This window comes from Alternaria ventricosa (assembly GCF_023758065.1).
Source record: "Alternaria ventricosa strain BMP 2768 chromosome Unknown scaffold_1, whole genome shotgun sequence".
Classification (NCBI taxonomy): Eukaryota; Fungi; Ascomycota; class Dothideomycetes; order Pleosporales; family Pleosporaceae; genus Alternaria; species Alternaria ventricosa.
The window spans coordinates 284,772-303,996 of NW_026055681.1; the positions used below are offsets into that span (position 1 = coordinate 284,772).

Sequence of the window (19,225 nt, forward strand, 5' to 3'; positions counted from 1 at the left end):
TGTGCCACATGCCATCATCATAGTACTCCGTGGGGCCATTGTCTGGCGATAGCGTGACCGTCACAAAGATTGGCTTCGGCGTCTCGACTGGCGTTGAGATGCTGCTGGAAGACAGGCTCGAGATCGTCGGTGTTGCAGTTGATGTTGGCGAAGGAACCGATGGGCTAGGAGTTGATGTAGACTGGACAGACGATGTTGATGTAGGTATTGGCGTGGGAGTCGACGAGACTGGTGTGGGTGTTGACGATGACGATGACGACTTCAACACGCTGCTCGAGCTGCAGCTAGATGTCGACGCGGGCGCCGGTTGAGGCTGGACGACAGTCGCAGTGACTTCTTGGGTGACAGTCTGTGCCGGTCCGACGACTTCGACTGTCTTCGTCGTCTTGATCACCGAAGTGGCTGTTGCGACCGGGGTCGAGGCGTCTCCACCGACATTGACAACCGAATAGCTCTTGTTGCGTGGGACAATCTCGCGGGGCTTCGACGAGTCCAAAGGCCGTCCGGTAGCCAGTGTCGAAAAAAAAGCGGCCAGTGCCAGAGTCTGAGCGTTGAGAAGCATGGTATCGAGAGGATTGGGAGGGTTTATTGACTGCGCCGTTGATAGTCGTGTACACGTGTTGAGCACGGCTTCGGTGTGGGTATGCGCTGGCAGAGGATAGTGTGGGAACCACGATGTAGGTATCCGTTTATTAGATCCATAGCTGCTGTCGTGCTGCGCAATTTCTCGAGGGCTGGAAATGTGGTGGTTGGGTGATGGCTGGTCATGCACGGACCATCCCTCCGCGACGCGAAGCTGGCAGACGCGACAGGCTGGACTCATCCAAACTCTTGACCATCAAAAACTTGGAACTTTGCGACCCATGTAGCATGTTGTTGTATGTCGCATCACATGTCAATGTCGGTCAATCGATACAATTATAACGTTAATTAGTTCAGCGCTGTCCAAAAGCCCCGTTCCCCGGCATCTCCTGCGCCGGCCTCTGGTTTAACGCCATTTCCTGAGGATCCCGCGTTCCCTGCGCTTCGACCATTGGACCACCCTGGAACTGGTTCCCATACGGATTCGCGTTCATCTCTTGGTAGTGTTGTGACTGGTACTGGGGCTGCTTGTCCTGTGCCTCGACCTCACTCCTGTATGCCATGCCGTCCACTTCCTGGCCCTGCCTCATCCAGGACTGCGGCGGATCTGTCTGTTGCATTCTCGGTTGCATCAGATTCGATTGTATTTGCGCCTGCTGGTTGATCTGTCGCGAGCGTTTCTTGCTGTGTCGTCGGAAAGCCCAAAAGCCCAGGCCGGCGAAGAGAAGAAATAGTCCTACTCCAACACCCACACCAATGCCGATCATCCTCTGTTGCGCGTCGACGGCTTTGTCTGATTTGATGTCAGTCAAATTAAACGGCTGCAAATTCGGAGGTCGGACTCACCGAAGGTGTCTTTCATATCATTTCGGCTGGCATCTGGCGTCATATTAGAGACTCAAATGTGTGAGGGAGGCAGGCATACTGACCGAACTCGCTACTTGGATTAGACATACAGACTAAGCTTCCGGATGAGTCTCTTTCGCAATCTGAAATCGATACTGAAGTTGGGAAGGACATGAAGATGGGATGGGTATAATCCCTTGATATACAATTCCGCTCTGACGTATACTTATTGATCCTGTGTCAAGGAAATGCAGTAAGCACTAACTATGTATGCGAGACGATCTACTCGTTCTACTTATATCACAACACAGTGATGGCAACACAGGGCTATGTGCATCCATCTCTCGTTGGAGTAGCACTGAGCTAGCTGCTTCAGGAAAAGTGCATGCACGCGAGGAACCGCCCCGCCAACCGGTAAGGCTGATTGGCAGACTCACAAGATGCGGAGCGCGCTCAGCCTCGTCACATCGGACGCCTTACCTGACAGGAAGATCTATATCCTCTTTTGGAGTGCGCTACAACGATCGCTTTCAGGATTGTCGCCCAGCACTACGGTAAACTCGGATCTATCCTTACCATATATCACTGCCCACTTCGCGTGTTCCGATGGTCATGTAGAGTGGCAACAGCGATGGAGGAGCGACTGGGAAACGTGCTCCATTCGATCACTGTTAACAAACTTCTTAGAAATGACATTTAGACCCCACGGAACTCTGGCAAATCCTCATCTCGCACCCGTACCTGCCGCACATGACCTCCACCTTTAGCCTCTTCAGCCGAGAACTCTCGTGGTTCAGCCTCGTTCAAAGTCCTCATTCTCGCACTCTTGCTGAACTTCTTGCTCCACCACCGCGCAATGCCTCGTCCTTCAAGTTCCACTGTTGCTCTTTCCTGTCCGTCCGATTCTGCCTTGTGTCCACCTATCGGAACATCGCGTTCAGTAACAACAAGGTCGCTCGCCGATGACTGATGAGTAGAGCTGCGTCTTCCAAGTAGGAAAGCGGCGATTGCGATGAGAAGAACTCCAAGTATGGCTCCGATGCTGATGCCGGCGATTGCCCCGCTCGATAAGCCTGTGTTGGGAGAGGTTGAGGCTGGCGCAATGGTGTTCGATGGTGGAAGTGCGGATGAGGAAGATGTCACTGAAGATAGTGTAGCTGGGATTGTTGTTGCAACGGATGTTGAAGAGGAAGCATAAGATGAGGAAGGGAAGATAACGGTGATCGGGGAGGTCCCTAGAGTCGAGCTGAACCTTTGCGTCGTGGCAGGCGACACCGGAGGCGTTGTAGGAGACGGCACAACTGCCGGGGGAAGCGTCGTGATGAACGCGGAGAGGAAGAGGGACATATTCTTGTAATGTAGGGATCTGGAGCAATGTTTGCCTAAACGCGCACAGTAAACAAGATACCGACGAGTCTAAGATTGCCTCGTCGATGCACACGATAAGAACGGACGAGGAAATGAGGAGACTGGCAAGGCACAAGTCGAGAGGATAACCATATGTCCCTCGGACGGCCCCCACACCACTCCAGCCGTTCACTTCAGCCAACTACTACACTTCTTCCTATAATTGGTGACGCCAGTCTCATAAAAGCGATAGAACCTCAGCCTTTGGATAGCCAGGGACCGGATCTAGTAACACCTAGCGAGGCCTCACCAATGAGGGTGCTCTCTCGGATAAGATGTTGGAAGAATTACTCATCGGGGTTGAGCTTGGCAGCCTGATGTCTTCAGCCTTGTGCATCACGGTGTAGTGCTGGCGGGCGAGAGCCATAAAAATAGATGAGATGCCTCTCTTCTGATAGCAGTCATAAGCCTCTACCTACTCAGCCGGCTTCGCCTGTCCGTTCGCCATACTCGGCTTCGGATTTCCCTCAAAGCTCTTCGCATGTTTCCAGCCCGCTTCCAAAGAACTCGCAAAGAGCCGTGTAGTACCCCAGACATCGAATTGCACTGCGATACCTCGCATACCAGTTTGGATAGCCATGGGTATCTGATCCAGTCCCATCACACCACTAAAGCACCCGTCAGCCGTCTGGCCCAACACGAAGCAACATGCGATATACGTACCCAAAGATAGGCAGATCATACTTGGCAGCCGCTGCATTGAATGTGCCCATGGCTTCGAAGAACTTCGGATCGGGGTTTCCGTTCATGAATGAATGGATGTCCATGCCCGCGTCAATCATATAATCGCCAGGACCAAACATGAGACCAGAGATGCCTTCAACGGCGGCAATTTCCTCGCAGGCCTCAAGGCCCTTTAGAGATTCGATCTGGGGGATGAGGCAGACGTGGTTGTTGGCGGTTTGAACGTTGTAGGGGTCGTTAGGGTAGAGCGACGTCGTCAAGCCAGGTGTGAATGTCCAGGGGCTGAATGAACGATGGCCTTTGCCGCCTATAGATACCGTGTTAGTATAGGAGGCGAAGGTCAGGATATGGAGGACATACCGCCGAAGTACATCTCCTTGATGAAGTCTCGCACTTCTTGCGCACTCTCCACATGGGGAATGACGATGCCAGCGCATCCTGCGTCGAGAGCAGTGGTGAGACTCAGCTCATCATGCTTGGGTACGCGGCAGATGACCATCGATTTACCCTCGGAATGATGCTGAGCGGCATGAATGCAACTTTATCGTAATCATTAGCATCTGTTCCCTTGGGTGTATCCAAATCCTCAGAGTCTTGTCACGATTAAATCGAAGAAAACTTACTCGTGTAATGTCAGCCTGTTGTACATTCCGTGCTCAACATCCATCCAGATGAAGTCTGGCTTGGTGGAGGCAATCAATTTGGTTACGAAGGTACTTGGGATACCCTGCGCGATGCCCATCAGGGTCTTACTCGCATCTGCCTGAGCGTCTTTAAGTGCCTGCTTGAGATTCGCGGGTTGCGTGAGCATAGCGGCACGGTAGGGTGCTTTGGCGTGAAGCTCGGGTTGCTCGCTGTACGGCTTGAAGTCCGCCATACTGGATGATGTGTTAAGCGTAGTGAATTTGGGAGGTATTGGAAGTGCAGTAAGATAGTGAGAGACTCTAGGAGGTTGAAGCTCGTATGTTCTGGTTCAATTGCTGACTTTGATGTGCAAAGAATGCTCAGTCTTTATACCTGCTGAGTATATTTCCACATCTTATCATGCGTGAGTAAGCGGTAGTACCATGTAGTCGTACCCGTGTGTTTCGGAGCGGCCATGACTGCTGCCTTGATAGGGCGAAAAGTCGTCCGGACCAGATACGCAACCGGGTAACGTCGAGGATGACGGTGGCCTCGCCTGGTTAGTGCTTATTACCTAAGACTTCTTGCGCTTACGATGCGATGCGTTAACATAGTGCTAATCCCGCTCCATTACAAGATTGTCGTGAGATGCGCGCTACGGAAAGACCGATTGCCTTTCGCACTAACCTGCATAGGTGCGTACTGCGTAGCATGTCAACATTGAGCGTTTGAATGGACTGTAGAGACTTCAACACACAATCATGGTCTTCTTTCTTGATGAGTGATATTGATCGCTTCATTACTATCGTAAGTGCTGACGCCGAGCAATTGTGGACAATTGCAATCTATTCGTGCTGCCTCGAAGCGATCATGTTGTGTAACACGTGCGATTCGGCCGAATGATGTCCCGAAACGCAACAACAGAAAAGAGAGATCCGTTTTATATACTACAGACTGTCCGATAATTGTAATCAAGCAGGCTTTGGACGGTGGTGTGTCGAGCTTTCGCGTAGTATTATGACCCGCAGCCTTGCGTTACCCAGCGGTGATAACAGTTAACTCCGAACATCCATCAAACAGGGTATCAAACTTCCGGCCGCGACGCCCTCGTCTCACTTGGACATGATTTTTATGAAAGGTGATAAGAACACTTCAGTTCTTAAGACCGAAGGTGAAAGTGTCCTTCGACCCGATCCTACCCGGGCGGTGGAGACGTGTGGGAATGGATTAAGTGTCCACAGGCAGGTATCGTGGGACACACAGTGGAGTGTTGATAAGCTCATCTTAACGTTGTGGTATTCGAATAGACTGGCGAGGGATGTACCACTATGGATGGGTGGGCGCATTGACACTCTGGCGACGCTGGCCTAGTGATATACGGGCTTGAGTACAAGCTCGGGGATTGAACCGATATCTCTCTTGTCGATTGCTTGACAGCACCCTTTTCCGCGTCATCGATCTCTACACTCTTCTTCTCCATCTCTTCCGGTGCCATGAGGCCAGTGTTCTTCTTCTGCTTCATACGTTTTGGTATGTCCAAGATGAGAGACGTAACGACGATGAGGGCTAGCAGGCCTGCTACACCACCGACAGCGATGATAGCGACGACGCTGGTGGAAAGACCACCGAGTTTACCGGACGGTCCTGACATTGTGATCGAAAGATGGTGGTTGGCGTTGGCTAAGGTGTGTTTGACCAATGCTGTAGAGGGTGGTGACGATGCTCGGAGGGGTTCGTATAGGTATGTTAAAGAGGTATGCTGTTCAGCTGATTACAATAAGCTAAAACGAGTGTGAGCGTGTCTGTAGCGCCTGGAAGATGCAGTTACACCTCAACACCATCGCGGCGCAACCGTCTCCTTATACAAACCATCACATCACCTTGTCATCCATTACTCCAAGCCAAAAAGCGAGCAAAGTTTCCCATGTCGAGCCATTCCAGCCTTCCAGGAATCCACATTATGCTGAAACTTCAGCTGGTGGCTTTTTCATCGAACAAATGCAGCAACGCTACAACTTTCCCGAGGCCAGCAACGCAAGCCACGAGACTTGGCATCATGGGCCTGGAGTTTTGTCTAGTCAGCGGAAGAGCTCCCGTGCGAGTCAAAATAGTCGAATATCCCAAGCGGCACTCTTCGCTGCGTGAGCTGATTTGCCCAGGGGTGCTAGGGCTGAACGCTAACGCGATGAGGTGTTTTGGGCTTGGTGGCTGTATCGAATTCAGAGCGCTTTCATTTTCACCGCATGTGTTGCGCTCGAAGCGAGAGATGTGTTGTGCAGCGCATCGGTTAGCGGCATATCAGACCGGTACCTGACGAGATCCTTCATGTTTTCTTTTACAAAAGCTCTTGTGATCAGTCTAGATGTTGCATGGCGTAAAGTGGTGGTGATGTGCTGGCCGGCGCAGTACTCAGGTATGTGTAAAACAAGGACTCGAACTCGGAAGTAAGCGATGACGGAGCAACAGGACCGACCGGTGCGTTTGTTCTGCTCGCGCGTAGCTGTTGTTAAGAGAAGTTTGTCGGCGCGGCCGACATGCCGCTGAAGGATTGATGAGTGAGAGCTAGCAGCCAGTTAGCGTGGTTAGCGCCTGCCTGACTCCACGTTTTTGGGTCGCAGCCGCGGCGGTGCTCAGCTGGGACATGGGCTTCGCTAAACACAGTCACAACGTGGAAGAACGTGGAGATTTGTACCATCATTACTCGCACGTTGACCCTGCTACCAGCTCTACGGGCTCTCGGTAGTTTTGAGGTTGCTGCTTTCTTTGCCAGGAAAGCGAGCTCGAGCCCATGAGACAAACTTTCGGCTTCACGCAGCAAGAGATTGCGCCGACAGAGGTTCATACCACTGACATGCTATTGCGAAGCCGCTGTCGCACACCAGTACGCGAGACATAACATGCGCCGCCAAACGTTCGGATACTACTCGATCGTCGATCGTTGGTATCCTTCTCGGAGCTGGCACCCGCGCCTTGCGATTTAACGAAGCGTCATTGTAGTCAGCTTCTCGGCACGTAAGCGATGGGCATACTTCCTCCAGGCCTAGAATCGTGGGATTTTTTCGAAGGATGCCAATGTACGGTGTAAGCCATGCAAGAGACAGGAAACATGTAGCCGTCCTTTTCCAGGTATCGCTCAGAACCGCCACGCTTTTCTTTTCCCACCTGGCCAGGCATTTTCTACCCCGCAATATCCCCAGCTTCTGCTTACTCCGCATATGCAAACAGATAGGAAACAAGAATAAACGATGGCCATGACTGCAGATTCGACATTCTTTATTGTGTACAGCCAAGTCCAGCTGCGAACATGTCCTGGTAGAAGCGAGACTTTCAATTGCCGAGCTAGAGGCAACAACATGACTGTCTGCTCTAACTCTTTCGGAGAATTATTTTAATGCGACTTTGATTTTGAACATTTGAACAGGGATAACTCAGCCCAAGCCTCTGGATCATACACAATCAGGTCTCGCCTTCTGGTAAAGCTCGTTTGCTCAAGTAGAGCATACCTGGCAACAAATGAGGGATGACTCTCTCCAAAGGAAGTACATGTGGTTCCTCAGTCGGAGGAGCGACAGGATCTCTCATTCGCTAATGATGCTAGTGGTTTTGGAAGATCGCACATGACGTTTTGGTAAAGATGTTTCAGATTTCCTGGAGAGATGAAGTGAGAAGCGTTGAAGGTGTGTATCGCGCAAATAGTCATACATATGTTTGAACACTTTTCCGGTTCCGAAGCACACATATGGGGTATGGCCATAGTTTTTGGAGGGTTGCGGGACAGCAGGAGAACCATAACGCTAGTATCGTCACCTTTAAGAGAAGAAGCGCAATGCTATGTCTTGTGGCTGTTTGGAAAAAAGATTTCCGAGAAAGCAGACATCCATCTGATTTGATCGGTTTTTGGACACCCAGAGACGAGGAGGATGATGGTATAAGTTGAGTATCGAGCAGGCAAGCGACTTATATATCACTCACACAACACTCTATTCATCTTCGGTTACAGTCGTCCCTTGATTGAAGTTAACTGCCAGTTCTCACATGAAACATGAGAGTTTGCGAACATCGCGACAGGTCACAAAGATCATAGACTCGAATACTGGATCTTTTGAAGTTGGCCTACAACTTCTCACGGATCTTCCAAAGACATGCACATTTTTTTTTTAATTTAGAGTCTTAAGCTTCCACTCGTTAGAGTATGTTGCTATCCTGTTATAGTCCCGTGTTTTAAGCAATAGTAAGTGCTTTACCCTGCACTTGTAATCGGTGACAAAGCAATTAAAAGAATCCATTTTTTAACGACATGCACATGTAACCACCATTTGAACTCGATATTTTGATGCACTTTTGAGCAAAACCAAGCGCCGGGGTACAATTCATATGGTGTTTTCTCGAAATGCAACGTTCTGCGCCTCGAAATAGAGGGAGATGCGGCCGACAAAGCCATCGACGGGCACCTTTTGAGAAAGACCGTCCACAAAACCCATAACTTTGTCGCATGGAATCTTGGTGCTTTGGCATAGTTAAGACCGGCGAGACAGTCAGCCGTCATATCCGAGTTTGATCAATATTTCATCATAGCCCAAGTAGAGGCCAAAAAGGGTCCAAATCTGTACATCGGTAGGATCGCAGATCTTTGAGACGATCATACAGCTACTCCTGTTCGACTTTTGAAAGAGAAGAGAAGGACATGCATGCGTGGTGCACTGTATTTTACAAAGCGCGCACAGAAGAACAAACCAACGCCTAGGCCGCCTTTTGGGATTTTGAGAGTACGGAGAAGAAGCCATCATGTAAAGGACGACGAATGTTTTGGAAAGCAGCGGGTTTCACACCGACATCACCCAAGCGAGTGGCATTTTGTTTTGTGCATGAAGATGGTGAAATGAGGAAGGTAAGTGATGCAGGAGAGCACAGAGGACAGCGTTTATATAGACGCGGACAGAGTCGGGCTAGCACAAGCACGTGAAAAGGTGGCCCAACAAACAGTCTCTTAGCTAGCGACGATGACGACGCTTACCAAACAGAGATGAATATGACACCCATCTGAAAAGCCGAGGCCCGGCACTAAATACGAGATTTATCCCTGACCCAATAATGTTATGCAGCCAGTCTTTCGCTACGCCCAAACACCGCGGAAATGCAACTTTGCTGTACATATACACACATATCTTAGCCGAGCCTGTCGCTCGCGCGGTTCAATATATCAGCCGTCTTCTTGATGGCTTTGGATGCGGCATCCCAGTCTTTCTTCTCGATTGCTTCGCGTGCGAAGGGGAAGACGCTGGCTTCGAGGCCATTGTTGAGGTCGGGGGCGAAGACGACGTGTTTGTATTGGTCGCGGTTGGGAAGCTGTTCGTGAATTAGTCCATGATAATATCACATATCGGAGGGGCGAGCAACTTACACCATGCGGTCCTTTGTCGTCCTTGGCCCTCGCGAGATCAAGCAAGTCTGTTTCGAAACCTGCGATCCTCCCGTTGTGCCCTACTCTCTGTATTGTGACACCGCTACTTTCGAAGCCACCAGTGGCATAAACTTGGTTGTACCAGCTTTGTTCCCACCGCCCGAAAGTCTCTGCCTTCTTCTTGAACATGCTCAGACTGTCGACTAGAGGCTGGAACATCTCAATGTCGTACTCCCCGCCACCACTCTTCTTCTCGGTCCAGTCCAACAACTGCTGGCCTTCTTCCTGCAGAGCGCGGGCGTAGTCATCAATCTTCATAGGAATAATGGGCTCTTGAGCGAGCTCGAGGATGAGAAGAACCCAGAGTTGGGCGAGTACAGCGTGGTAGGCGAAGCCGGGGTCAATGTATTTGCGCATCCAGGAAAGAGTCTCGTAGCAGCTGCGCGCGATGGGGTTTGATTGACCCTCTTTGCTGGTGAAGCCGAAGTCGAGTGAGGAGGTACCAGCGATGGATTGGAAAGCAACGTAGTCACTTCCAGCACCTAGATTACCAATTTTGGAATCCGAGGTCTCCCACAGCTCCTTCATCGTCTTGTTCTCCCGGGGATCGGAAAGTCGGTCGAGCACGCGCGTCCAGGCGTGTTGGAAGATCGGAGAGCCGTTGGCCCACAGCTTGTCACCCGTTACACCTACGTCGACATTCAGGTAGGCGATGGCACTATCTCGCAGGGCTTGTATGTTCGCTTCAACATGCTCGGTAGAGCCGATTCTGTTGTATTCGCCAGCGTCCCAAGACGCAAACTCGATAGTGCGAAGCGGTCGCCATCCTTGCGAGCGCAACTCGCCTAGTACGCGTACAACTTCGAGCATAACGGCTGTGCCAGAGCCAGGATCAGCTGCACCGAAGCACCAGGAGTCGCGGTGGTTGCCGATTATGATCTTGCTAGCGGGATCTTCGCTGCCCTTCAGAGACCCGAAAACGTTGGTTATCCGCTGTTGTTCGACCTCATCCTGGTCGTTCTGCAGGAACACTTTTGGCGAAGTCTTTGGATGACCAGAATACCAGTGCTCGCCAACATCCGGTACACCACCAATCCATTCATCTGGTAGTTGCTCGCCTGAGCCTTTGAGCGACTTGAGCAGCTTCTGCGCATCCTTCCACGAGAGCGGTAGACTTGGGATTTTTGGCAAGGCCGGGTTCTTGTCTCGGGGCATACGCTCCACCTTCTTGAAGCTCGGCAGTCCGGGCGTGAGCACATCTCCCATGATCATATTTGTCTGTGCGACGGATCCTCGCTGTACGCTGTCTCCAGGCCGCCATTTGCCATCTGGCCAGGGGTTCCCCTTCTTGAAGCCGTCATCTGCTGGGTCCGAGTATACCAAGACACCCACAACTCCAGCATCTTGCGCAGCCTTGATCTTCACGGATAGATCGGGTTGTGTTCCGTAATACCGACAGAGCGCGATAGCACCTTGTACGTCCACCCCGCTATCCCATAATCGCTTGAAGTCTTTCTTGTCGCAGTAGTTGACGTAAATCAAGGGCCCGGTGGCGTTTCCCGTCGCAGATAGGCCATGGTAGGCGGGCGTTTGCGCTTTGGCAGGATTGAAGACAGACGGCTCTTCGAGTTTGGCCTCCCACTTCTTGTCCTGTGGCTCGACGATGGCGACTCTCCGTCCGCCCTTCTTAGCGTAGTTCATGTACACGTAGTACCTGCTCCAATTAGTATGGCTCTCTGTGGCGTCTCACAATGTGTAACGTACTCGTCGTGGGTATATGTATCCATATGTGCATCCTTGAACTTGCCCTCGATCCACTGCCCCAGCACATAACTCCCCTCAGTGCCCCCTATGTGGTCGTAGCTTGTAATGTATTCCAGGTTCTTCTCAATTCGCCAGCTCTCGACGCTCTCCATAGCCGTCGAGCGTACCCACTCGGGGTTGAAGGGCGTGCCGAAGCCTCCGCCCATGGGCACCACCTCGCTGACGACCAGGAGGTATACCAGAACGATGATCAGTATGAGACCGAACAATCGCGCGATAATCGACCATCCCGGCTTGTATTCTTCCGGTATCGTCGGTATGTGGTCCGTCATGGCGCTGAAGTTGGGACGCCAGCTGGGCCAGGGTATTCGCGGCAGATTCCAACTGGATAGGGAATGTCTGATGCTGTAGAAGCGTTTCGAGAACCGGCCTCTTGATCTATTCCGCCGCGACCGCCCCTCCTCAGCCGACTCTGGATCTAGAATGTCCATCTCCTCCATGGTCTGGCGCAGGTCCTCGTCCTGGCTCTCTCGCACTGGACTCCCGAGATCCGAGTCGCCATCGTCGTCGACCGACTGTACTGAGGGGGCCTGATAGTATCCATTGCGCCTGCGCGGGTCGGCTTGTATGCGCACATCCGGGCTCAGGAGGCCTTGCCGCTCGGCATCGTCGCTGGTCTCGTTGGGTCCGAGGCGCGCAGGGGCGTTGCGCGACGAAGTTGCCTCGTCATATGTGGGGATGGGTGGCGGAGATGGCTCGCGGACGTAGCCATGTTTCTCGTCGCTCATGGCGAGCTAAAACCACGTGAGGATGTCGTCGTACACGTGGTGCGCGGTGTCGTGGTAAGGGATGCTCGCTCGCCCGCGGCGAATAGTCCGCAGGAAGCGAATGCTGCGTACGCGTATGCTTTGAAGGGTAATTGGGTAGATGGGCTATCGATTGGGCGTGTACATGGTGCACGGGTATAAGGAACGACGACAACTATATCAATACAGGCAAGAAGAAGGCGGACGAGGGGCTGCGTCTTGTCGGATGCAGGTGGCTGATGTGCATCCAGCATCTGGGGATGGCGGAGCGGAACATGGGTGCCGAGACCCTGTCCAAGATCTTGGTAGTTGAAACCATAGCTGACTTTCTTTGCGACTCCATCACCACCGCATGTGTTTGAGCTTGGAAAGAAGTTTGTCAATTGTCGCACGAGGCTTGCACTTTTCTACATGCCGCGGCCTCCAGTCACCTTGATCGTCTCTCCATTTACGTAGCTGAACAGCGGACTCGCAACCGCCAACACGGCACTCGCCGCCTCGGTCGCCGTGCCCGGTCTCCTCAGAGGAATGTCCATGTGTTCCTGGCCCTGCCCTGCGCCTGCCTTTTGCGCCTGTGGTATTCCCAGCGCTACCTTCTCGCCGTCGGGCGTGGTAATGAACGCGCCAGCCTCCTTCGCCGCCGTCAACCGTGTCTGGATGTGGCCAAAGGCTACTGTGTTGGAGCGCACACCGAATTGAGGACCCCATCTGAAGACGCATTAGAGGGCAATACATTGGAGTGAGAGAGGGGGGTACATACTCTTTCGCAATGGTCTTGGTCATGCCGGTTACACCCGCCTTCGCCAGCGCGTAGTTGATTTGTCCAGCGTTGCCGTTCACACCACTGGTGCTGGAAATGTTGATGATATTCCTCGGCTCGCCGTCCTTGACTCTGAAGTATGGCGCCGCAGCCCTCACAATCTTGAAGGGCGCTGTCGCATGCAGGTCGACAATCGTGTGCCATTGCTTGTCCGTCATCTTGTGGATGACGCCATCCCATGTGTAGCCGGCATTGTTCACGATGATGTGGATCTTGCCGCCTCCGAACTCAGCGGCCTTTGCAATAAGCGTCTTGATGTAGGCGTCGTCGAGCACGTCGCCTGCGACAGCCAGGGCGCTGCCACCAGACTCGTTGATTTCCGCAGCTACCGATTCTGCCTTTTCTATACCAATTGTCAGCCCGTGTTTGCATGCAGCAACTGCATTGACTTACTGGCATCTACATCGGCAACCACAACCTTCGCGCCTTCCTTTGCAAACAGTTTCGCAGCCTCGGCGCCAATTCCCTGTCCTGAACCAGTGATAATGGCGGTTTGGCCAGCCAACATACCCTTGGGGTAGTTGAGATGGCCTGCAATCTGATCGATGCGCTTGGAGTAAGACATTATTCTTGAAATATCGCGTTCACTTGGGAGATAAACCAGAGATTATGATTATCTCACTGAGAAGACACCTCAAGGTTTATGGCCGCTCCTTCCTGAAATGCGGAGTAACTCAACCGCAACCGCCGACATCATCACTGGCGAAGCCGAGGTTCACGCCGTTAGCGCGTTTTGCCAGACGCGCCTTCCTAGGCACCTAGGTTCGGCTGACTCGACTTAAGACACCACACCAAATAACATGTCACGAAGAAACATCGGTTGCTGGAGAAGTCAAGTATCGTTCAATGTGTCTAAGGCTTCCTGCTGTTCTCTAGCTGCACATATGCCTGCTCAATCTCCTCAGAATAGTCCTGCTCAACAGCTTTCCTCTGCACCAGCTGCTTCAAGCTGACTTTGAGCGGTTTCTCCTTCTTCGCGATCATGACTGTTTCCCTAGGAATCCTGATCTCATCCATGTCGGTCTTATTGGTGGCGGCAACCACCCCATTGTAAAGCTCCTCGAGCAGCTGCGCCTCGCTCTTTCCGTCCAGCACACCTTCCTTTGCTTGAGCAATAACATACGGCGCAGGCCGGGCTTCGCCACCTACCAGCACATTTTGCACGTCTGGATGTTGCAAAATACGCCTTTCAATATCCTGCGCATGAAACTTGGCCAGCCAACTCAGCTTCGTCAAGTCGTCTTTGCGCGCAGAAAACGCCCATCGCATGCGGCCATCAGAGTCCTTGACAGGCCTGTAGAGCTCCTTCGTTTCGATCCGCTCCAGGAAACGATGTGCTGGGTTCCAGAAGGCCGATTGGAAAGGATTGGTACGTCCATCGCCAACGTTCTCCAGTATGAGCTCGTGGAGATCGTCCGAGCCCACGTCCAAAGGCACCATCCGATGACCGTTCTCTGGAACGAAGTCATGTGTATACCAGAGCCTTCTATCGGCTGGTCGTAAGCCGACCTGATCTCCATTTTCCGTGGAGCCGATGAGTGGGCTCACTCTCGTGTGCTGGCTAAGGTCGTCTCCAATCGCTCGATCTAATGGTGCACCCGTGTATGCAACGAAGTCCAGTGACTTCAGCATTTGTCGAGTCTCTGGATCCGCATAGAGGCTGTTGATAGTGAATGGAGGGCATCGGATGCCTTCAACCCTGTTCATCGACGTGATTTTCTTGAACAGGGCGGGGGTCAGGGTAACTTCGTCTCGTGGCATCATGACGCAGGGACTGTCTAGGAAAATCGGGCTCAAAATCATCGCATGTAAGCCGGCTATCCATTGCGGTGGACATGGGTTAAGAGACGTCTTTCCGATCCAGCTTTCGTACTGAATGCCGCGGGGCCAATGTCTTCGACTCAGTATGGGCACATGCTTCGTCGTGCTCCACATGCCGTTTGTGTGGAATATAGGCTTGGGGTCGCCTAAAGAGAGGTGAGCTATTGAGATGTGGAGCCAATCCAGAGAGCTCACCAGTAGTGCCAGATGTATGGATGATGACGAATTCATCCCACTTGGCCTCTTCGAACGTTTTATCGTATGGGTACGGGGTTTGCTCTTCGTTGTGAAGCATCCATTCCAGCGACGGCAAAGCACATAACTTCAAGCCCGACTCCGGCCCGACCAATGGGCCTGCAGCATCATCTTCAGGATACAGCCATACTTTGCAACTAGCCGCTGCAATCAAGCCTGCAAGCCCCTCGTTGGTCACACGCCCATCCGGAACCAGCAACTACAGAGGCTGTTATCCAAGAGGTTGCACAGAGTACCTCAATAACTTACTTTTCGTCCATTCTTGGCTATGGCTGGTATCAAGATGGCATACCTTGGATCGTTGGGCCCAAAGTAAGCCATCGTCTCACGATCGACCGCCTTGCCAAGCTGCTCGTCGAACCAGAAAGCCATCTTGTCAATGGCATTTGCATACTGCTTCCACGTAATGGTCTTGTAACCGCATACTTCCCAATTGTCTGGTGCGTATCGCATGTACATATTGTTTGGTATCCATTGCGCTTTCTCTTCGATGGCATGCACAAGGAGTTGACCTTGGGGGTCTTCTAACTTGTTCTCTGCTGTGGTGGTCATCTTGGTATGTGAAAATGGGGACCTGACAGACAAGGGCGGGAGCAAGGCTGCTGTGGTCGTGAAGTAGAGTTAATCTACATTCTTCGCCCGAAGCTGTCTTTATGTACGTTTCTTTTTCGATTATATCGACTAGGTAATCACGCCGTCTCCGTCTTACGCACGCAAAAGAATTGTCAGTCTATCAGATGTGCAGTGTCTGGTTGGCTCAGCCATCTGATACACGTCCAAACACTGGTATCGTCTATCAATCGGCCCGGTGCCAACAAAGCGCCATGTTTTCCCCCACTCGGCTAGTGCTGAGCTCATCAAGAGGACCCTTTTTCGCATACAACTTTAACTGCCGGGCAGAAGCTTATATTGAAGCGGCTGTAGTTGCAAAGGTTGGGCTGCCCCACTAGGATATCGGACATGGGCAATGGGGCTGGGAGTCAAGCTCCTTGACGCGCCACTCATGCTGTGATATGTCTGAGTGCAAAGCGCATTTGACGAAGAGACTGTACCCATCAAAACAACATGAAAGCATCTTTGGCCAATGCAGAGTGACGACGATCCGAAGGGCCACTCACAGCTCACTAATACATCTCTCTCTTTCACGTGCCGCACTAGTTGTGGCTAGGATCCATGTCGCAATCCACGCGAAGGTTTCTAGATAAAAGCTTGTGAACTCTTGAGAATTGTTTAGTTGTCACATTTCTAATCATATAAGCAGCATGACATCACACAGAACGTAGCTATCCTGCATGCCAGTAATCAACTATGCATGTTTAGTTGCGATGTCACACAGCTGGTGCATATGTCAGGTGACAAAGTCGAACCCGTCTCTGGCATGTATTGGCTTTTAACCACCGGGGTATTCAAAATTCCGTTGTAATCTCATCGGCATATCGTTCATGAAACAGGCCTTAGACCTTGGTCTCCACGTTCACATTGCCGATCTTCTTCTCTTCGCGGTACTGCTCTTCCGCAATTACATCAGCGGGGATGCGATCTGGCGTCTGGTTCACGAGTACCAGCATCGGACCCAGAGCAAGTGCCATCAGGCCAAAAGTGACACAGAAGCCGATAAGAGGAGATGTCTTGATTTGGGTGTTCATCCCGTATGAGATGGCTTGTCCGATGGCCTCGAGACAACGGAAAGCCGCGCCATTACGTACGTTCGCTTTATATCATCAGCAGCTGAATCAAAGGGACTTGCGGGATGGGGAGACATACCTTGAGCGTCCGTTGCGAAGGAAGAGAGTAGCCAGTACATGTAAGATTGCGACAGAGGCCCAGTCGTCTGCACGAAGAAGTATGGCAAGAAAGAACGCGCATACAGCGAGTCATCCCAGTCAATCTTTCCCGGGTTATTGCTGTTGAATCCGACTTGCATGACGATGGACCAGATGTAAACGCCAAGGTTGAGAAGCACGACGGTAAAGAGACCAATTTGTGCACGACGACGTTGGCTGACACCCTTGAGATCGAGGATGAACCCGAGACCGAAACAACCGACGATACAGAAGAAGGGCGAAATGAGGGAGGAGAGAGCGCGGGCGCGGACGCTAAAGTAGGTTCCAAGATAGGTCGACCATGTTCCACTAATAGCTGATCAGCTGCCGTTTCTACATAAGCGAGACTTGACTGACCTGTAGAAGAACGACCATATAGCCCAGAATGCGGAAAGTAGGATAAGCTTCGACGTCATGGTAATCTTGATCTGCTTGAACTCCATAATGGTGCCGATCTTCTCAGAGACGAGGATACGGGTTCCGTCTGAGCGTACGACTCGTTCAAGAGGCGAGATGAGCAAGGCGAATGGCAAGGCCATGCATTCGATGATCAAAAAGGCGACGTAGGTATCCGGAGATATACCTCCGACGACACCCTCCTCATGGTTCTTTGACAGACTGGGACACAATTTTAGCTGCTGCGAAGTGGGCTTCAGTCTACAAAACTCACTTGATAGCACCGCCGACAAGCTGTCCTAAGTTTCTAGCAACGATCCAAAGTGCCAGGTACTTGCCACGAGATCCAGCTGGCGCGAGTGACATTATAGTTCCGGATTCTGCAACATACCAAGTGCCGGTTCCGATACCAGTAAACACGCCGCCCAAGATCAAGTACCATTGGTTTCCGAACTTGGAGTTGCAGTAGTAGGAAGAGCCGCGGATTGGGAACGAGCAGGCGCCGATGACCAAAGCCCATTTCGTTCCGAGTTTGTTGACGATGGGTCCTCCGAGAGCACAACAGACAGCAAGCATGGTGTAGTTGACAGCGGTCGCGATGTTCGAAGTCTGGGGAGTAGCGAGACCACCTCCACCAAGGCCTGCAAACTTATCAATTCCAAGTACCGTTTCATGAGCTCAAAGACGACTTACCAGCAATAGCATCAGCCATCGCAGGACCGCAGAAAGCCTGCACACTGAGTAGCAGCATCTGCGTCAAGCTGTGCTGCCATATTCTCTTCCACTTTGGAACTGTTCTAGCATACTCTTCCATATTGATTCTCTCGTCGGCGACATCGTATGTTGGAGGAGCGTTGAGTGGGTCGTTGCCCTTTGTACGGAGCGCATCGTCGTCGCCGCCGGCATGTGTATTGGGAGGAGCAGCGTCGAACTTAGACATCTTGAAGTACTCCTACTGGGAAGACCAAAAACGATACGGAGCAGGTGCGACTGAGCTTCGAGCTGAGGCGAGATCAAAGGCATCGCACGCGACCTTTATATACACCATGTCTCTCCCGCACACATTTACCTTCTACCGTCTGTCCGCGCGACCAGCATCGGCTTATCTGTGGATCCCGGAACTATGTTACCCCAAGCTGGGGTAAACGAGTCGTTCCCGTCCAGCTGATAGGGACTTGTGGAGTCAATCGCTCCGGTGATAGACCGGTTTCCGAGGGGAAGGGCAGTTTAGATGAGAGTGTAGACTAGGCTGGATATGGAAGTGCGAACAGTTTGGAAAAGTGGAGGTTGGAAACTAATGTGATTAAGGGATGGTAAGCTTGCGCTAGACATGGTTGCGAGGCTTGGATGTCGGGTCGATGCAAGGCGTGAGTCAGCTGTTCAGGTGCTCCGCGGGTTGAGGGCGACTTTTATAGAAAAGAGGTTTGTTGATATCGCCCTTTGGCTGCATAGACCCAGTTCTGTTATCGCAATGTCAAGCATGGAAGGTCGTGGCCCTGCTTCATCCCCAGACCGGGCAGAATCGGAGACCGCCCTGGCTTGACGCATCGCTGACGTCCGCCAGCCTAACCCCGTTTGGAAGGGGTAACAGTCGGGATCGCCAAGCGAGAACGGCCACGATACTTGGGACGGCAGGCCTCAATTACTCAATCAAAACCTCGCGTGCTCGCATCTGGCGCGTGGAGAATGCGTCGCCATCGTGTCACCGTGCTGGTGGCGTGTGCAGCCTCTAGGGATACTTAACCGGCGGGATTACATCGTGGGTCGTTACTGATAACGACTTCCGGCAGCGCCTCCCCATTCCAACACGCGAGCCATTTCAAGCGCGATAGACTTTGATAGTTCAGCATGGCACCGTCGCGAGAAACTACGTCCGTCATCGTTGCTGGTGGTGGCGGGACGATAGGGTCGTCGACAGCCCTACATCTCGTACGCTCAGGATACAAACCATCAAACATCACAGTGCTAGACACGTACCCAATACCATCGTCACAAT

At 52.0% G+C, this 19,225-nt stretch overlaps 6 protein-coding genes across 6 annotated transcripts; all 6 read right to left on the minus strand.

Moving 5' to 3' along the window:
* Positions 1-935: 935 nt before the first annotated feature.
* On the minus strand, positions 936-1,471 carry J4E93_000103 (uncharacterized protein; the record flags this gene model as incomplete). Its single annotated transcript, XM_049338066.1, has 2 exons — positions 936-1,375; positions 1,429-1,471. 2 exons carry the CDS (start codon positions 1,469-1,471, stop codon positions 936-938), a joined length of 483 nt encoding a protein of 160 aa, XP_049203951.1.
* Positions 1,472-3,250: 1,779 nt separating this feature from the next.
* On the minus strand, positions 3,251-5,794 carry J4E93_000104 (uncharacterized protein; the record flags this gene model as incomplete). Its single annotated transcript, XM_049338067.1, has 5 exons — positions 3,251-3,443; positions 3,499-3,826; positions 3,880-4,058; positions 4,143-4,397; positions 5,535-5,794. 5 exons carry the CDS (start codon positions 5,792-5,794, stop codon positions 3,251-3,253), a joined length of 1,215 nt encoding a protein of 404 aa, XP_049203952.1.
* A 3,515-nt stretch (positions 5,795-9,309) lies between these two features.
* Positions 9,310-12,096, minus strand: J4E93_000105 (uncharacterized protein; the record flags this gene model as incomplete). The annotated part of the gene is made up of 3 exons (XM_049338068.1): positions 9,310-9,489; positions 9,545-11,258; positions 11,309-12,096. The coding sequence occupies 3 exons, from the start codon at positions 12,094-12,096 to the stop codon at positions 9,310-9,312; spliced, it is 2,682 nt and encodes an 893-aa protein (XP_049203953.1).
* Positions 12,097-12,521: 425 nt separating this feature from the next.
* On the minus strand, positions 12,522-13,499 carry J4E93_000106 (uncharacterized protein; the record flags this gene model as incomplete). Its single annotated transcript, XM_049338069.1, has 3 exons — positions 12,522-12,822; positions 12,875-13,277; positions 13,328-13,499. The coding sequence occupies 3 exons, from the start codon at positions 13,497-13,499 to the stop codon at positions 12,522-12,524; spliced, it is 876 nt and encodes a 291-aa protein (XP_049203954.1).
* A 287-nt stretch (positions 13,500-13,786) lies between these two features.
* Positions 13,787-15,562, minus strand: J4E93_000107 (uncharacterized protein; the record flags this gene model as incomplete). The annotated part of the gene is made up of 3 exons (XM_049338070.1): positions 13,787-14,901; positions 14,951-15,209; positions 15,260-15,562. The coding sequence occupies 3 exons, from the start codon at positions 15,560-15,562 to the stop codon at positions 13,787-13,789; spliced, it is 1,677 nt and encodes a 558-aa protein (XP_049203955.1).
* Positions 15,563-16,464: 902 nt separating this feature from the next.
* On the minus strand, positions 16,465-18,169 carry J4E93_000108 (uncharacterized protein; the record flags this gene model as incomplete). Its single annotated transcript, XM_049338071.1, has 5 exons — positions 16,465-16,721; positions 16,775-17,142; positions 17,191-17,451; positions 17,504-17,870; positions 17,923-18,169. The coding sequence occupies 5 exons, from the start codon at positions 18,167-18,169 to the stop codon at positions 16,465-16,467; spliced, it is 1,500 nt and encodes a 499-aa protein (XP_049203956.1).
* Between the last annotated feature and the right edge of the window lie 1,056 nt (positions 18,170-19,225).